At 53.7% G+C, this 15,025-nt stretch overlaps 1 protein-coding gene across 2 annotated transcripts in view; it reads right to left on the reverse strand.

Moving 5' to 3' along the window:
- The window catches only part of MAD1L1 (mitotic arrest deficient 1 like 1), a 319,426-nt gene that overhangs the window by 81,055 nt on the left and 223,346 nt on the right, over window positions 1-15,025 (reverse strand). For both annotated transcript variants that reach the window (XM_030849542.3, XM_060285821.1), the window contains one exon: window positions 4,666-4,756. In XM_030849542.3, the coding sequence (XP_030705402.1) occupies window positions 4,666-4,756 (91 nt within the window). The remainder of the gene's footprint in view (window positions 1-4,665; window positions 4,757-15,025) is intronic.

The raw sequence follows: 15,025 nt of genomic DNA on the forward strand, positions 1-15,025 counted from the left end.
TCCCCTCCAGGAAGCAACGCCCAGAGAACGTTCCAGAAGCATGGGCAGTAGGCCACCAGGAAATCGCCGGGGGCAGGACATGCTCAAGGCCCTGGTTAGCAGCAAGAGGACCCAAGGGCGAGAGGGGTCCCGAGGAGCAGAGGCTGGGCCTGCTCTGGGCTCAGGGCTCCCTGGCAGGTGAGGGCAGGTGAGAACAGGTGGGGTGGGGGAGGGAACTGAGGTCCAAGGACTGACTAGTTTGCCCCCCGGGTGCGGGCTGGGCAGGGCGAACCTGCAGGTGGGGGAGCCAGCGGGGCTCAGGGGGTCTGCGGTGCGGCGAGTGGGCCAGGGGCCCGGGGGCGAGGGCAACGAGATGTCAAGAGCCGTGAAGGCCGCTCCCTGCCGCCCCCCACATTCCGGAAAAGGGAAGGACGCGGAGGCTGGTAGACTCTGTGATTAGACAGCGCTCCTGCCTGGTGACGCAGGGACGGGAGCAGGGCAGGCTCCATGGGCACCGCGAGCTTCCTGATCACAGGGAACCCGGCTATTTTCTACCCCACTCCATTTCCAAAAAGAGACACTCATCTGAAATGTCTCTGGGCTGAGCAGAGCCACAGGCTGGCGCTGGGGCAGCCCCACCCGCGGGACGGAAGCAGGCAGGGCGGGAACTGGGAGGGGAGGCTCCGGTGCAGGGGCTCCTCCCACGGTCTCCGAGGGACATTGGGACGGGGGCGCAAAGCCCAGAGATGAATTCTGCTTAATTACGTGCGTGCTGAAGCATTTAGAGGTACAGATGTTTGCAATTTTCTTTAAAATGCATTAAGAAAAGAGAAAGTACTGGTGGGTGGAAGGGGGTAGAGAGGTACTGCGTCACACAGCAGCCACAGGAGAGTGTGCAGCAGGACCTGGGGGGACGCATGGGTGTTTACTGTAAAATTCTTCAAACTTTGCCGTACGTTTGACGGTTTGTTCGTAACATGATGGGGGAACCGGTAGGGCTGAGTTTGCATGCCGGCTCCACCACCCGGGACCCAGGGCGAGCCAGGGGGACCAACCTCACTCCCCTCCACGCGAAGCTCGCTCCTCACCAGAGGGGCTACTGCCGGGGGCACGAGCGTCTGCCAGGCCCAGAGCTGCCACGCGTCTAGCCCTCAGGACTGCATCCCGGGAGCGCCAGGCGGCTCATTGCTTTGACAGCCCCAAACGTGGCCCACGAGAAGCTAAACATGGGCAACCGTGTGGCATCATCAAGGTAAGAGCGGCGACAGCGGCAGCGGCGGTGCTTCTGTGCCAGGCACGTCACCGCGTTCCCCATGACAGCCTGCAGGGGGGTGGGGTCAGCTCCACGTCCAGGCGAGCAGACTGAGACCAGGGCCACGGCTGGGGAGGGACAGAACCAACACCAGGCCCAGTGCCCAACCACTAAGAAGAGGGATGACCGAGGGCGGGAGGGGTGGGCGCGCCCGGGCAGTGCCCTATGCCCACCAGGACCACTGGGAAAGGCCCGGGGGGCACAGGGAGTGTGTTCCCTGAGTCTGCTTCGGGCCCAGAGTCCCAGCTGGTTTGCCCAAGTTCAGTCTTTACCGAAGGGCACTCTGCCTCTACTAAACGGCCAGCTGTGGCCTCAGTTTCGCCATCTCTACACGGGGGCCTCGTCTCCCTGACGGCTGGCTACCTTAGGATAGATGAGGTGGGAGTAGCCAAGGGCCCCCAGAAAGACCCAGACAGGCCACGCACCACAGGCGGAGGGCCCAGGAACCTCCCCTCCCGGCCCGCCAGGCACTGAGTGGGCACAGGCCGGCAGGCGTGCACTCAGCTCTGAGCGGTAACCGGCGCGGTTGCCTCACCAACCAGCTGCGAACTAATTACAGAAAGTTCTAACTAGTCGCGCTCCCTCTCCAAGCACATGTTCCCAATCAAGTCAAACTGCAGTGGGTTTCAATCAATCTTCCTTGAGCAGCCCAACTTGAAGACTCCTCCAGGGGGAGAGAGGAGAGGAGACCTGCATACGGATTACACCGGCAGCACCGCGGATAAACACACAGCCGGGGGAGCTACACGCTAATTGGGCCCCTCGGTCCGTGTCCTCCCACTCTGCCCAGGCCATGAAGCCGCGGTTCTGCGGTCGCACAGATGAAGTGGGGCCTGGGGGAAGCCAGGCCACCTGGAGGGGTGTGCTGCCCTCTCCTGCTGCCTCCACGGCCCGGGGACCGAGGTGAAGGGGACGAGGTCTTGGCCTCACGATGGTGTGGTCAGACGTGGCCTGTGACCTCCTGGTAACCCCCACGTGGGCGCATCATCCCCGATTTTATAAAGGATGTGCTGGGGACTCGGGTGGCAAAGCACGACATGCCCGAGACCACCCAGCTGAGGGGCAGGATTCCAGGCGAGGTCTACAGACTCGGATGCCGGTGCCCCCAGGGCACCACCTACGTCTCCGCGGTTTCCACGAGCCCAGGTCCCCTTCGGGCCCATCTCAGCGCCACCTGGCGGGGCTCCCTGAGCCAGACATGAGGTCTTCCCGGTCCACTCCACCAGGACCAGGACGCCCAGTGGTTTCCCTCTGTCTGCCCTGAGGGGTCAGGGTGCAGGTGGGCATCCTCCTTCCAGGGCCGAATCCGCCCGTTTCCCTGCCTCCTGGGCAGGGCCTGCCCACGGACGCTCCGCCCGGGCTGGACGGCGTTGGGGCAAACTCTGTCTCTCTGGCGGCACGGTCAGACAAGAACTGTCGCTGCGACGGGGGTGACCCGTCCGCTTAGCCTTGGGGGCGTACGCCTCTCCTCGCCCCAGAGCATCATACGACGGACCCAGGCCGGGGGCAGCAGGCAGGGCGGTGGGGGGGGCCGGGGTGGGGGAGGAGACCGGTGGTCCCGGAGCTGAGGCTGCTCACCTGGGAATGGTGGCCGGGCCACCAGAGGTGCAGCCCAAGGAGCAGGGCAGGGAGGTGGGGTGAGGGGTCAGGAGTGTGTGAAGGCCGGGGGCGACGGGGGGCGGGGGAGCGGCTCAGGAGACAACGGCCCTGGGTTCAAAGGCCAGCCCTGCTCCTTGGGGCTCGGTGCCCGTGACTAAAGTGCTGAACCTCTCTGAGCGAAGCTTCCTCGTCAGTGAAAAGGGGGCAGCAGGACGTCCCCCAGGAGTGTGGGTGGGCACAGATACAGGAGGCCTAAGGAGAAAACCCAGGGCCCACGGAGCAGAGGCCTGTGGCCCCTGTGACTGAGATGGTGAGTCAGGAGACAGGACTTGGCCCCCACCATCACAAGGACCTTTCTGAAGCGAGCCCTGTGCCGGGGCGGGGGTGCTCCCGAGAGCCTGCTGGAGCTCAGGCTGGAACTGGCCACACGGAGAAGGGGCTGTGACGTGGGACAGAGGCTCCTGCTGGAGCTCAGGCTGGAACTGGCCACACGGAGAAGGGGCTGTGACGTGGGACAGAAACCTGCATGCCGAGAGCCAGGCCACACCAGGGCGCAGATACTGACCCGTGCCCTCCCCAAGCTGACACGGATGCCACCTGCCGCCTTGGCCGTGAGCGGCTCCAGGATGCACAGCCAGGCCCTGACACTGCGTGAGGTCCATGCGGGGCCCAGGAGTCTGGACACGGCCGACGTCGCTGACCCCACCCGCGGAGTGCGGACTGGGCCGGGCACCACCCGCCCGAACCTCCCACATAGGAAGGCTTGAGCTGGGAGCCCCCAACACCGGCCCCGTCGCCCCACATCCACTGACGGTGCTCACTGCACCTCTCACCTGGTCTGACCCTCAACACCATCACCAAGGGCCACTGAGGCTCCTCGTGACAGGCCTTGAAGCCCTGGAGCAGGAAAAAGGAAACATGGATTTCGGCAGCACTCACTGAGCCCCAGTCAGAGGCCTGGGAAGCCATCAGCCGTGACCCCAGGCTGAGCTCAACTAAGGACCCAGAAAGACACTCCCCATCCTGCCCTGACACGGCACCACTGACGGGCGGCCGGGGGTTCATCCGCCAGCAGCCCAGCTCTCCCAGCAGGACTGCGGCCCATTTAAAATGGTACAAGGTGACAGGTCCTGGAGCGGAGTACGGCCCAGCTGCGGCTCACAGCCTCGTTTTATCAGGGTTGTCACTTTTCCCATCTCCAGGAATCGGGAATAAAAAGGAGATCTGATTTGCCTCTAATAGATGCCAAGCGCACAATCACTGGCCTGTCCAAGCTCTGGGTGATCAGTAACTGCGGGCTTCCTGCCGTGAACAACGCAGACAGGAGGGTAAACGAAAAACAAAGCAAAAGCAACACAGTGCAAGTAGCAAACCGCACTTCCCAGCTGCAGGCAGATGCGGACTGGCTGGGATACGAACCCCAAACCGCCCAGCACCTCTGCCGGCGTCTCCTCCCAGGGGGCACGCCCGTCACACCCGCCACGGGCGACGCACAGGTCAGGCTGTGGGCTCGCTGCGGCCAGCGGTCGGGAAAAACGAGACGGAGACCAAGAAAGCGGACGGGGCGGGCGGCCGGGGGCAGCACCACCCGGGGCAGGCTGGCCCTTCTGGTGGCTCGGGACGGGTGTTCTCGGCCAGCCAGGGGCCTGGGTGGGGGACAGGCTCCCGGTTTAGGCTGGTCTGGTCAGCTAGAAAGTGGGATGGCCGGGGTGCAGGAACCTTGGGCCAAACCCAGGAGAAAACAGGAGGGCAGGGCAAGCCCCGGACGAGCTCACCTGCAGGGTGAGCCGCTCCAGCTGTGTCTCCAGCACCTTCTTCTCTTCCTCCAGACGGCTCCGCTCTCCCTCCAGCTCCTCAACCTTCAACCTGCAAGGAGAGCAGACTCGTGACAGGAACCCCACCGCAGCCCGCCCTCTGGGGAGGAAAAGGCGAAAGGTTACAAGATGGTTAAAAGGCTCGTTGCCAAGTACATATTTCTAGAAATGTGACATGAAGAGATGACGTTAAGGAAAAACTGTAAAACACAAGCCCAGGACGGGGCAGCGCAGCCAAGGCGTCTCTTCCGGTGCAGAAGCCTCTGCCGCGGGCAGAGGTGGGGCCCTCGCTGACCACGACCGGAAGGGAGCAGGGAGGACAACTAACGGGTGGCACGGTGGGCCTGCACGTGTCCTGTGCCCACCAGTCCACCCCCACAAGTGTGACCGCGCACCGGAGGGGTCGCGAGAGTCAAGAGAACGACATGTAGAGAGTCTCCAGCACGACGAAAAGACAGGGAAGCTCTCCTACGTGCACTGTGGACACAGCTGGTGGCTGGAGGCTGTGGGACCACCCGGACGAGGTGCAGAAGGAGGCTCTTACCCCGAAGGCCCAGAGGCCAAGCAAGGCCAGTGGCCGAAGCAGCCATGCAGGTAGGTTGCAGCTCATCGTAAGAAGGCGCCGATTTTTGTCTTCCTTTTTAAATTGATTTTTTTTATAGCAACCATGTTAATATGACTTAAAATTAAAAAATGCCAAGGAAGCAGTGCCCAGCACTGACACAGGGTAAGGAACAGAGCCTTTTCCACCAGCCAGAATGGAAAACTCACGCTTCATGGGTAATTCAGGAAGGTCTTGGCTCGGGAATGGGAGGTACCTGCTCCAGGCTGGCCCAGCAAATCACAATGGCGAGATCTGAGAGGACCAAACTCTTCCCGAGAAACCTAAGTGCATCCCTGAAAAACGCTCAGCAAGATTTATACAAGCACAGAAACGTTCAGAACCCAGCAACCTAAAACTCACAATGCCTGCCATCCAATCAAAGATTACTGGGCGTTAAGCAGGAAAATTGATCCACAATGAAGAGAATAACCTACCTGTGCAGAGTAACCGCACAGGCACTACCTGTGCAGGGTAACCGCACAGACGCCGCCCGTGCAGGGTAACCGCACAGACGCCGCCCGTGCAGGGTAACCGCACAGACGCCGCCCGTGCAGGGTAACCGCACAGACATGAAATCAGCACCTAAGGACACTGAAACAGTTGTTAAAAGCTACTGGAACAAAGGAATAATAGTCCACTGTTCAGCAGTGAAGGACACGTATGGAAGAGATAAACAAGACCAAGCTGAATTCCTAGAGGTGGAAGCTGCAACGCCTGAGATGAAAAGTCCCGGATGATATTAGTGAGGGACCAGACTCTGCAGGACAGAAGTTTAGTGCACCTGGAGACACAGCCACACAATAGCCACAGTGGCAGGCAGAGAGGAAGGAAGATCGATCTTTAAAACTGGAAGGAGCACTGCTGAGCGGCGGGGCAACTCCACGAAGGTGAATTTACGTGTAACTAGAGTCCCTGCGGTGGCGGTGGTGGTGGGGATGGGACAGAAAAATACTGCAAGAAGGTTCCAAATGTGACGAAATTATAAAGACACAGACCCAAGAAGCTGCACAAACCCGGGCACAAGAAACATGAAGAAAACAGCCCCAGGGCACAAACGATCTGGCTGCTCCAAACCAGTGATAAAGAAATCCCACAGGCAGCCGCAGAACGGAAGCGTTACCCACAGAGGAGCAAAGCAGCTTCCTCAGCAGAGACACTGCAAGCGAGAAGGAGGAGAAAAGTCCTTAAAATACTAGAAGAAATGAAAAAACGTCAAGCGAGAATTCTATTCCCACTGAGAACAAAAGCGAAATCAAGATGTTCTCAGACATACAAAACCAAAGGATTTATCACCAGCAGGCCTGCTCTACAGGAAACGTCAAGGGAGATCCTCAGGCAGAAGGGAAGGAGAAGCCACACAAAGGCGTGAGGAGCAACGGAAATCTTAGCTACGTGGGCAGAAGTATGGCTTTTCATATTATTTACATCCTTTAGAAATATTTAAATTACTATTTTTAAGAGAGGTTGACTGTTTAAACAAAACTAATAAAAAACATATTGGGGTTTCCAGACATAAACATTACGTAAACTTTATGACAGCAACAGCACGAAGGCTGCATAAACAGACACACACAGCTGTGAGATTATATTATATATGTGAAAAGGTATAGTATCACCCGAAGGGAGACGGTGATAAGTGAAAGATGTGTATTAAAAACCTCAGAGCACCCCCTAAAATAAAAAAAAACAAAGAGTTACAACCAAAAAGCCAAAAAAGGAAATAAAATGGTATAAAAAACACCCAAGTGGGGCTTCCCTGGTGGCACAGTGGTTGAGAGTCCGCCTGCCAATGCAGGGAACGCAGGTTTGTGCTCCGGTCCGGGAAGATCCCACATGCCGCGGAGCGGCTGGGCCCGTGAGCCATGGCCGCTGGGCCTGCGCGTCCGGAGCCTGTGCTCCGCAACGGGAGGGGCCACAACAGTGAGAGGCCCGCGTACCACACAAAAAAAAAAAACCAAAAAAACTCCCCAAAACACCCAAGCAATTCAAAAGAAGCCAGAAAAACAGGCAAATGGGAATGAAGAGACAGGACAAGCAGCAAAGAAAATAAGATGACAAGATCAAACCTAACCGTACAATAATCACACTAAATGTAAATGGTCTAAACACCCCAATTAAACGGTGGAGAGACCATCAAAACGTATGAAAAAGCAGCACCCAATTAATTATACGCCACCAACAAAAAGGCACTTTCACCATGAAGACACCAACAGAATAACGATAAAGAGGTCCACTGACCAAGAGAACAGAACAATCTGAAACATTCGTGCACTAACAAAAGAGCTCCAGGGCTTCCCTGGTGGCGCAGTGGTTGAGAGTCCGCCTGCCGAGGCAGGGGACACAGGTTTGTGCCCCGGTCCGGGAGGATCCCACGTGCCGCAGAGCGGCTGGGCCCGTGAGCCATGGCCGCTGAGCCTGCGCATCCGGAGCCTGTGCTCCGCAACGGGAGAGGCCACAGCAGTGAGAGGCCCGCGTACCAAAAAAAAAAAAAAAAGACTTCATGAAGAGAATGAAAAGACAAGCTACAGAATGGGAGAAAAGATTTGCCAATACCTGATAAAGGACTCGTATCCAGATTGTATAAAGGACTCTACAAACTCAACAGCAAGCCAATAAGTAATCAAATAAAAAATGGACAAAAGTTTGAACATTTTACCAAAGAAGATATACAATGACAAGCACGTGAAAAGGTGCCCAACATCGTTAGTCAATAGGGACACAAAAGCTTAAACCACAGTGAGACGCTGCCTCGCATCTACCAGAAGGATTAAAATGGGGAGGACCAACCACACCAAGTGCTGGCGAGGAGAAGCCACACCTCCCGTCCACCGGCAGCGGGAACATGAAACAGTACCACCACTCTGGAAGACAGCTTCTTAAAGAGTTACTCACGCAACTACCAGCCATCCCACGCTGCAGTGTTCCTCCGGGAGAAAAGAAAGGACACAAGGACTCGGTGTGTAACACAAAGTAGCTTCATTCCCACAGCAAAAACTTGGGGCAAACCAGACGTCCACCAGCAAGGGCGTACGTGAGCGAACAGTGGTGTATGCGCACAGGGGAATAAGGCTCAGCAGAGAGAAAGGGCAAACTGCTGGGACACACACGTGCTGGCTCAAGACAACTAGGCTCAGAGAGAGAGGCCAGAGTACACACTGCACAGCTCCCATAACACACAGCTTCGTGATGTGCCCACCGCCACCCGGTGCTTGAAAGCAGACGGGTACCAGCTGCCTGGGGGTGGCGGAGGGGAGGAGGGGGAGGCAGGGTTATAATTGAGCAAGAGGGAACGTTTGGGGGCGAAGGGCAGGCCCACTATCTTGAGTGTGGTAATGGTTCCATGGGTGTGTGCGTGTGCGTGTGTGTGTGAGAGAGAGAGAAAGAGAATATATCCAGTTGTACACTTAACACGTGCAGCCTACAACTGTGAAGACACACGCTGCACCCGTGCCTTTGACAGGTCACCCTGTCCCTCGCAGAAGCGCCCGAGCAGTGCTGAGCTGCAGGTGCGGGCAGGGCTGCGAGCATCGCAGGGAACTGAGGAAGAGTCTCTGGCGCCCAGTGAGGCCAGTGCCCCGCACAGCTCGCATGCCACCCCCTGGTTTTCACAGGGGAACCTGAGGCTCACAGAGGTTAAGTGACCGCAGGGAAGCGGCCCATCCGGTACCCAGGCTAGGGAGCCCGGTAGTCGGGCTCCAGGGCCGATGCCCTTACCCTCTAGGTCAGTGCTTCTCCGAGGGACGACTCGGAGGTGTGACCCGCCCGGCCCCGGTGAGGCATCCCCGTGAGCTTGGGGGGAGGTGGTGGTCAGTGCCCAGGCCTCCGCCGGGAAGCCGCTTCTGGAGAAGGACCCTGCATCTCAGGGACAGGCTGCGTGAGAGCCCCGCAAGGCCCCTCTTAAAACAGGTATTATGGATTCTGAAGGCTTGTGAGCGGAAGTTCTCCGGTCTAAACTCAAATAAGCACACGTGCGCGCCAGCAGGCTTCCTAGTAAGCGGCGAGCTAGAACCCATCCCAGCTGTCGGAGAGCAAACCACGTCAACAGCACTAGTTGTGCATCTTAAAAACGGGCGCTTTCTTCTCCTTGTCCTCCTTTGAGGCGAACTGTTATCTCACCGAGGGGTCGGGGGAGAGGACGAATGAATGAGTGTGTGTGCGTGTTTGTTCAGATCTCAGAACGCTGGTCTGCCTTCAAACTGTTCAAAGCAATCAGGTCTGGCGTTAAGTGTCTTGAAATTGACTAACTCCAAGTTTTTTAAACACTGAGGGTATTACATAAACTGGATGACATCCCAGATCATTTCTCGAGAAGACGAAGCCAATCAAAGCAGGCGTGTGAGTGCGCGTGTGTGTGTGTGCACGTGCGCGCGTGTGTGTCAGGAGAAATCAGCGAGAGAGGGGTGTTTGTTATCTTCCCTAAAAAAACATTTGCAATGAATGTACCAACTACCCTGGAAAACTTCTGAGGGAAGAATGATTGCTTTTGCAGAACTAAAACCCAGGGTAGCGGGGGTAGGGTGCCAGGGGTCAGGCTCCCGGTGCTGGAGGGGACAGTGGGCGGAACTAGAGGCGCCGCTGAGCAAAGAGCAGCTGGGCTGGGAGGCCACTCGCCCAGGCTGACCGCCCTCTGGTCCCGGGCCCCACACCCTGCCTGCTGGCCTCCTCCCCGACCGCCTGCTCAGGGCTCTACAGCTGCTCTGTCCCCGTGGGCCTGGCCATCCCTCTGTCGGACGGTCTGCTCTGTGTCCCCAGCATCGGGCTCTCCGCAGGCATCGCTGGCCCTGTCCTGCGCCTGCAGCAGAGGCTTGAGCGCGGGGAGAGGGACCGCACCAGCTCTGGAGCCGCTCGTACAAGGAGGGGGGTGTCCTGCTACAGACTGAATGTCTGGGTCCCCCAGATTCACACGTTGGAGCCCAACCCCGGGTGTGATATTTGGAGGTGGGCCTCTGGAGGGCGATGGGTCAGACGAGGCCGGGGCGGGGTGGGGCCCTCGGGGTGGGGTGGGCGAGAAGGCGTCAGCAGGCTAAGAGGGAGGCCTCAGGGGAAACCAGACTTGCCAACACCCCGACCTCAGGCTCCAGGCCTCCAGAACCGTGAGAAAGTAAGTGTGCTGTATAAGCCACTGAGAAGGTGCTGCCGGAACAAACACGTAAAAAACGTGCGGACCGACGGGCTCCCGGGCAGAGGCTGGGTGGGGCGGGAGGCAGCTGCCGGAAACAAGGACGCTGAGGGCGACAGTGGTGAGAGTGGAGGGCAGGGCCGCGTCACTAGGCCACAGCGGTTCTGCGAAGGCGAAACGCTGGAGACCGCTGAGCTCGGTGCTGAGAGAGTGTCCTGGTCCCTCCTGACCGTTGACGACAGAAGGTGAAATGAAAGTGAAGCAGGAACTGTTAACAGTACGTACCCCGGATCTGATGCGATGAGAAGGCATGAAACCCCAAACCCCAGCATCTTCCCAAAAGCCACACGTCAGCCTCGTCGCAGAACACGTCAGACAAACGTGGGCTGGGGATGCTGGTACGGCCAAGGTCGCGGAAAACAAAGACCGAGAAACTGGCAGAGAGCGGGGGAGGCGGGGGGATGAGATGGCTGAGACCAGGGTGGGGCCCTGGGCTGGACGCTGCTGGGTGAACGAACGGCTGAACGCAGGCCGCAGACCAGTTGACTGTGACTTGACTGTGACAAACGCACCAGGGAGACGAAGATGTTGACAATGAGGGACAAAGGTGAGCAGCGTGTGAGGCGCGCTGTGCCATCTGGGCACCTCTCCTGTAAGCCAGCAATCGTTCCGAAGTGAACAGCTGGCAAGAAAGAAGGGAAAGAAAGGAGGGAGGGAAGGAAGAATGACGCTGGGGTGGCTGTATTAACACCGGACAAAGGAGACTTCAGGAGATAACCAGACAGTGGCCACCCCAAAAAAGAGGAATGACAAACATGTAAAACGGTTTATTCACCAAGAAGACACAATAACTCTGAATGAACACGCCCCCAAAAGCAGAGCTTCAAAATACATGAAGCGAAAAATGACGGACCTGGAAGGAAAAACAGACAAACCCACAAGTATGGTTGGAGATTTCAAAGCTTCCTGCTAAGGAGTTAGAACTGTGGACAGAAGACGAGCAAAGACACACAGGACTGAACAACACTGTCAACCGATGGGATCTAACAGGAACTTACAGAACATACCACCCAATGCAACAGGATACTCATTCTTCTCAAGTACAGATAAAGCATTCTCCAAGACACAGCATGTTCCTGGGGCATTTAACAAACATTAGCAAATTAAAGAAACTGAAAACCATACAACCTGACTGAATGAAAATGAGACCACGACAGATCGCAAGTGTGGGATGCAGCTGAAGCAGTGCCTAGAAAAGATCTGTAGCCTTAAACGCTTATATTAGAAAACAAGAGAGATCTCAAATCAATAATCTAAGCTTCCACCTTAAGAAACTAGAAAAAAAGGGGAAAAATACAGCCAAAGCAAGAAGACGGAGGGAAATAATAAAGAGTGGAAATCAATGAAATTGAGACACAAAAACAATGAGGATAATGAACGAAGCCCAACACTGTTCCTTTGAAAAGACCAATTAAGTTGTAAGGCTCCAGCGAGACCGGCAAAGGGAAAAGTCGAGACGAGGCCGAGCGGCAGCACCAGGAGCGGGAGGCTCCGCGGGAGCGCGTCCACACGGACAGCTGCCCTCGGTCCAGCCAAGCCGCCCAACAAGGCACCCACCACCCGACCCTTCTAAAGACCTTCCACAACAGAAATACCCAGGCCTACGTGGTTTCACAGTCTCTTCCAGAAAAGACGAGGAGTACTTCCCGGCTTGCTGCGTGAGGCCAGCGTTACGCTCAGACAGAGCCAGAAAAGGACAGAACAACAGACGAAGCCCACAGACCAGTATCCCTCACAAATGGACCAAAAATCATCAACAAAGCACTGGCAAGCTGAATCCAGCAATACGTAAGAACATTACATGACAGCCAAGGGGGCTTTATCTCGTGATGTCAGGCTGGCTCAACACTGAAAAGTAAATCAATGTAATCTACCATATTGACAGTTTAAAGAAGAAAAAACACACAATCGTATCAATCTATTCAAGAAAGGATTTAACAAAATTCAACATCTACTCATGATAAACTTTTATAAGAATCAAAGTCAAATCAAGAATAGAAGGGAACTGCTACATCCTGATACATCTACAAAAAAACCTACAGCTAACTAACGGTGAAGGACTAGGTGCTCCTCCAAGACCAGCAACAAGGCGGAGATGTCTGCCCTCCTCACTCCAACGCCAGTCTGCAAGTCTTAACCAAAGGCATCCCACTCACAGAAGATACAAAACCGATGTAGACAAGGTACAGATAAGGGTACCTGCCCGGGAAAATCCCAAGGAATCAACCAAAAATGAAGACCAAAAAAACCCTCACAGAACTGATAAGTAAATTCGGTTAAGGTGCAGGATACAAGATGAACAACTCAGAAATCAATCATTTCTATGTAATAGTAAGGCAACATAAAACAGAATTTACAACTGATATAAAAAGGCATACTTAGGTATAAATCTAATAAAACATGCAGAGTCTGTATACTGAAAACACAAAATGCTGACGAAAAATCAAAGATGTAAATAAATAGATACGTATCGTGTTCACGGAACGGAAGACCCAACACAAGGAGAATGTCAATTCTTCCCAAACTGACGTAAAGATTTAACTCAAGGCCAATAAAACTCCAGCAGGATTTTTTTTGGGTAGATATAGACAAACCAATTCTAAAATTTATATGGCAAGTCAAAGGAACTAGAATAGCTAAAACAACTCTGAAAAAGACGAATGAAATCGGAGGGTCACACTACCAGATTTTAAAAACTTACCCCAAGGTTACCAGTAGTCAAGTCGGGGGTGATGAGATGAACACTTAGATCAACACAGCAAAATGGAGAGTCCAGGAAGAGAGGGAAATACGCCCGACCGATGTTTGACAAAGGCATGAAAACGCAATTCAGCGAAGGAGGGACAGCCTCTACCACATGTTGTCCTGAAGCAGTTAAACTTCTTTAGGCAAAAATAGAAGTCAATCTTCACCTAAACCTCCATCTTACCCAAAATCTAACTGAACATGGATCAGAAACTTAAATGTAAAATGTGAAACTAGAACATTTTAAGAAATAAACATAGGATAACGCCTTTGGTACTCAAGGCTAGGCAACGAGTTTTCAGACTCAACATCTAAAACTTGATAAATTGGACTTTTTCAAAATTTAAAACTTTTGTTTTAGACATTGGTAAGATAATGAAAATAAAGTGCAGACCAAGAGAAAATATTTGCGAAGCACATATTTGACAAATACGTATCCAATACACATAAAGAATTTGCAAAATTCAACAACAGGTTAAAAAACAAAGCAACAACCAAAAAACAACTGGGTAAAAGACAGGTGAGATATCTGAACAGACACCTCACCAAAAAGGTTAAACAGGTTGCAGCTAAACACATGAAAAGGTGTTCAACGTCAGTAGCCACTTGGGAGATACAAGTAGAAAACCATGGTGAGATGCACTACACGCTCAGCAGAAGGGCTAACACAGGAATATTGACTATAGCAAGCGCCGACAAGGAGGCACCCAAACTCTCACACAATTCTGGTTAAGCACCGAGCAAAGCACTTTCCAAAGCCAAACATGCACTTCATCCATTCCTTAGAAATTCCACTCCTGCGTGTCTACCCTGGAGAAATGGAAACTTGTGCCCACACACAGCCCGCACGTGCATGTTTACAGCAGTCCTAGTCACAACTGCCCGGAGCTGAAAACAACACAGATACCCGTCAACAAGCGAATGGATAAATTTTTTACAGCGGCAGCATGTCCATCCGTGGACTATTACCCAGCTATGAAAAGGAGCAACAACAACAAGGACGCAGGGCGCTTGGGAACCTGTAAATCAACTAGACCCGACAGCGGAGGACACATTCTTGCAGGGTGCACACGGATACTCTCCAGAAAAGACTACATATGTTAGGCTACAAAACAAGTCTTAGAAGTTAAATTTATTGATCTCATGGAATTAACTCAATGGGCTGAAAGTAAAACCCAATAATAGAAGGAAAACTGGAAAACAAATATGTGAACACTAAACAACAGACCCTTAAACAACCAACAGATAAGAGAAGAAATCACAAGGAAATCAGAAAATACCTGGAGGAAATAAAATAAAACAACACACAGGACAACAGTGGAAGCAGTGTTCTGGGGGAACCGATAGCCTTAAATGACTACATTAAAAAAGGAGGATCTCAAATCGATAACCTAACTGTACACCTTAAGAAACTAGAAAAGGAAGAGCAAACTGAACTCAAAGGTGGTAGAAGGGAGAGAATAATAAAGATTAGAGACAATGACACAGAGAACAGAAAACCAGTAAGAAAAATCAACAATACCAAAAGCTGGTTATTTGAAAAGATCAACAAAGTCGACAAACCTTCAGCTGGAATGATTAATATATTTCAATATAAATAAAAATCAGTTATATTTCTATACAGTGGAAATGAACAATGTGAAAAACAAATCTAAGAAAATAATTCCATTTACAAGAGCATCAAAGAGAACGAACTACTTAGGAATCAATTTACCCAGGGAGGTATAAGATTTGTACACCGAAAACTGCAAAAGATTGCTAATAGAAATGAAAGAAAAACTAAATAAATGGGG

Source organism: Globicephala melas, chromosome 15 (assembly GCF_963455315.2).
Source record: "Globicephala melas chromosome 15, mGloMel1.2, whole genome shotgun sequence".
Classification (NCBI taxonomy): domain Eukaryota; kingdom Metazoa; phylum Chordata; class Mammalia; order Artiodactyla; family Delphinidae; genus Globicephala; species Globicephala melas.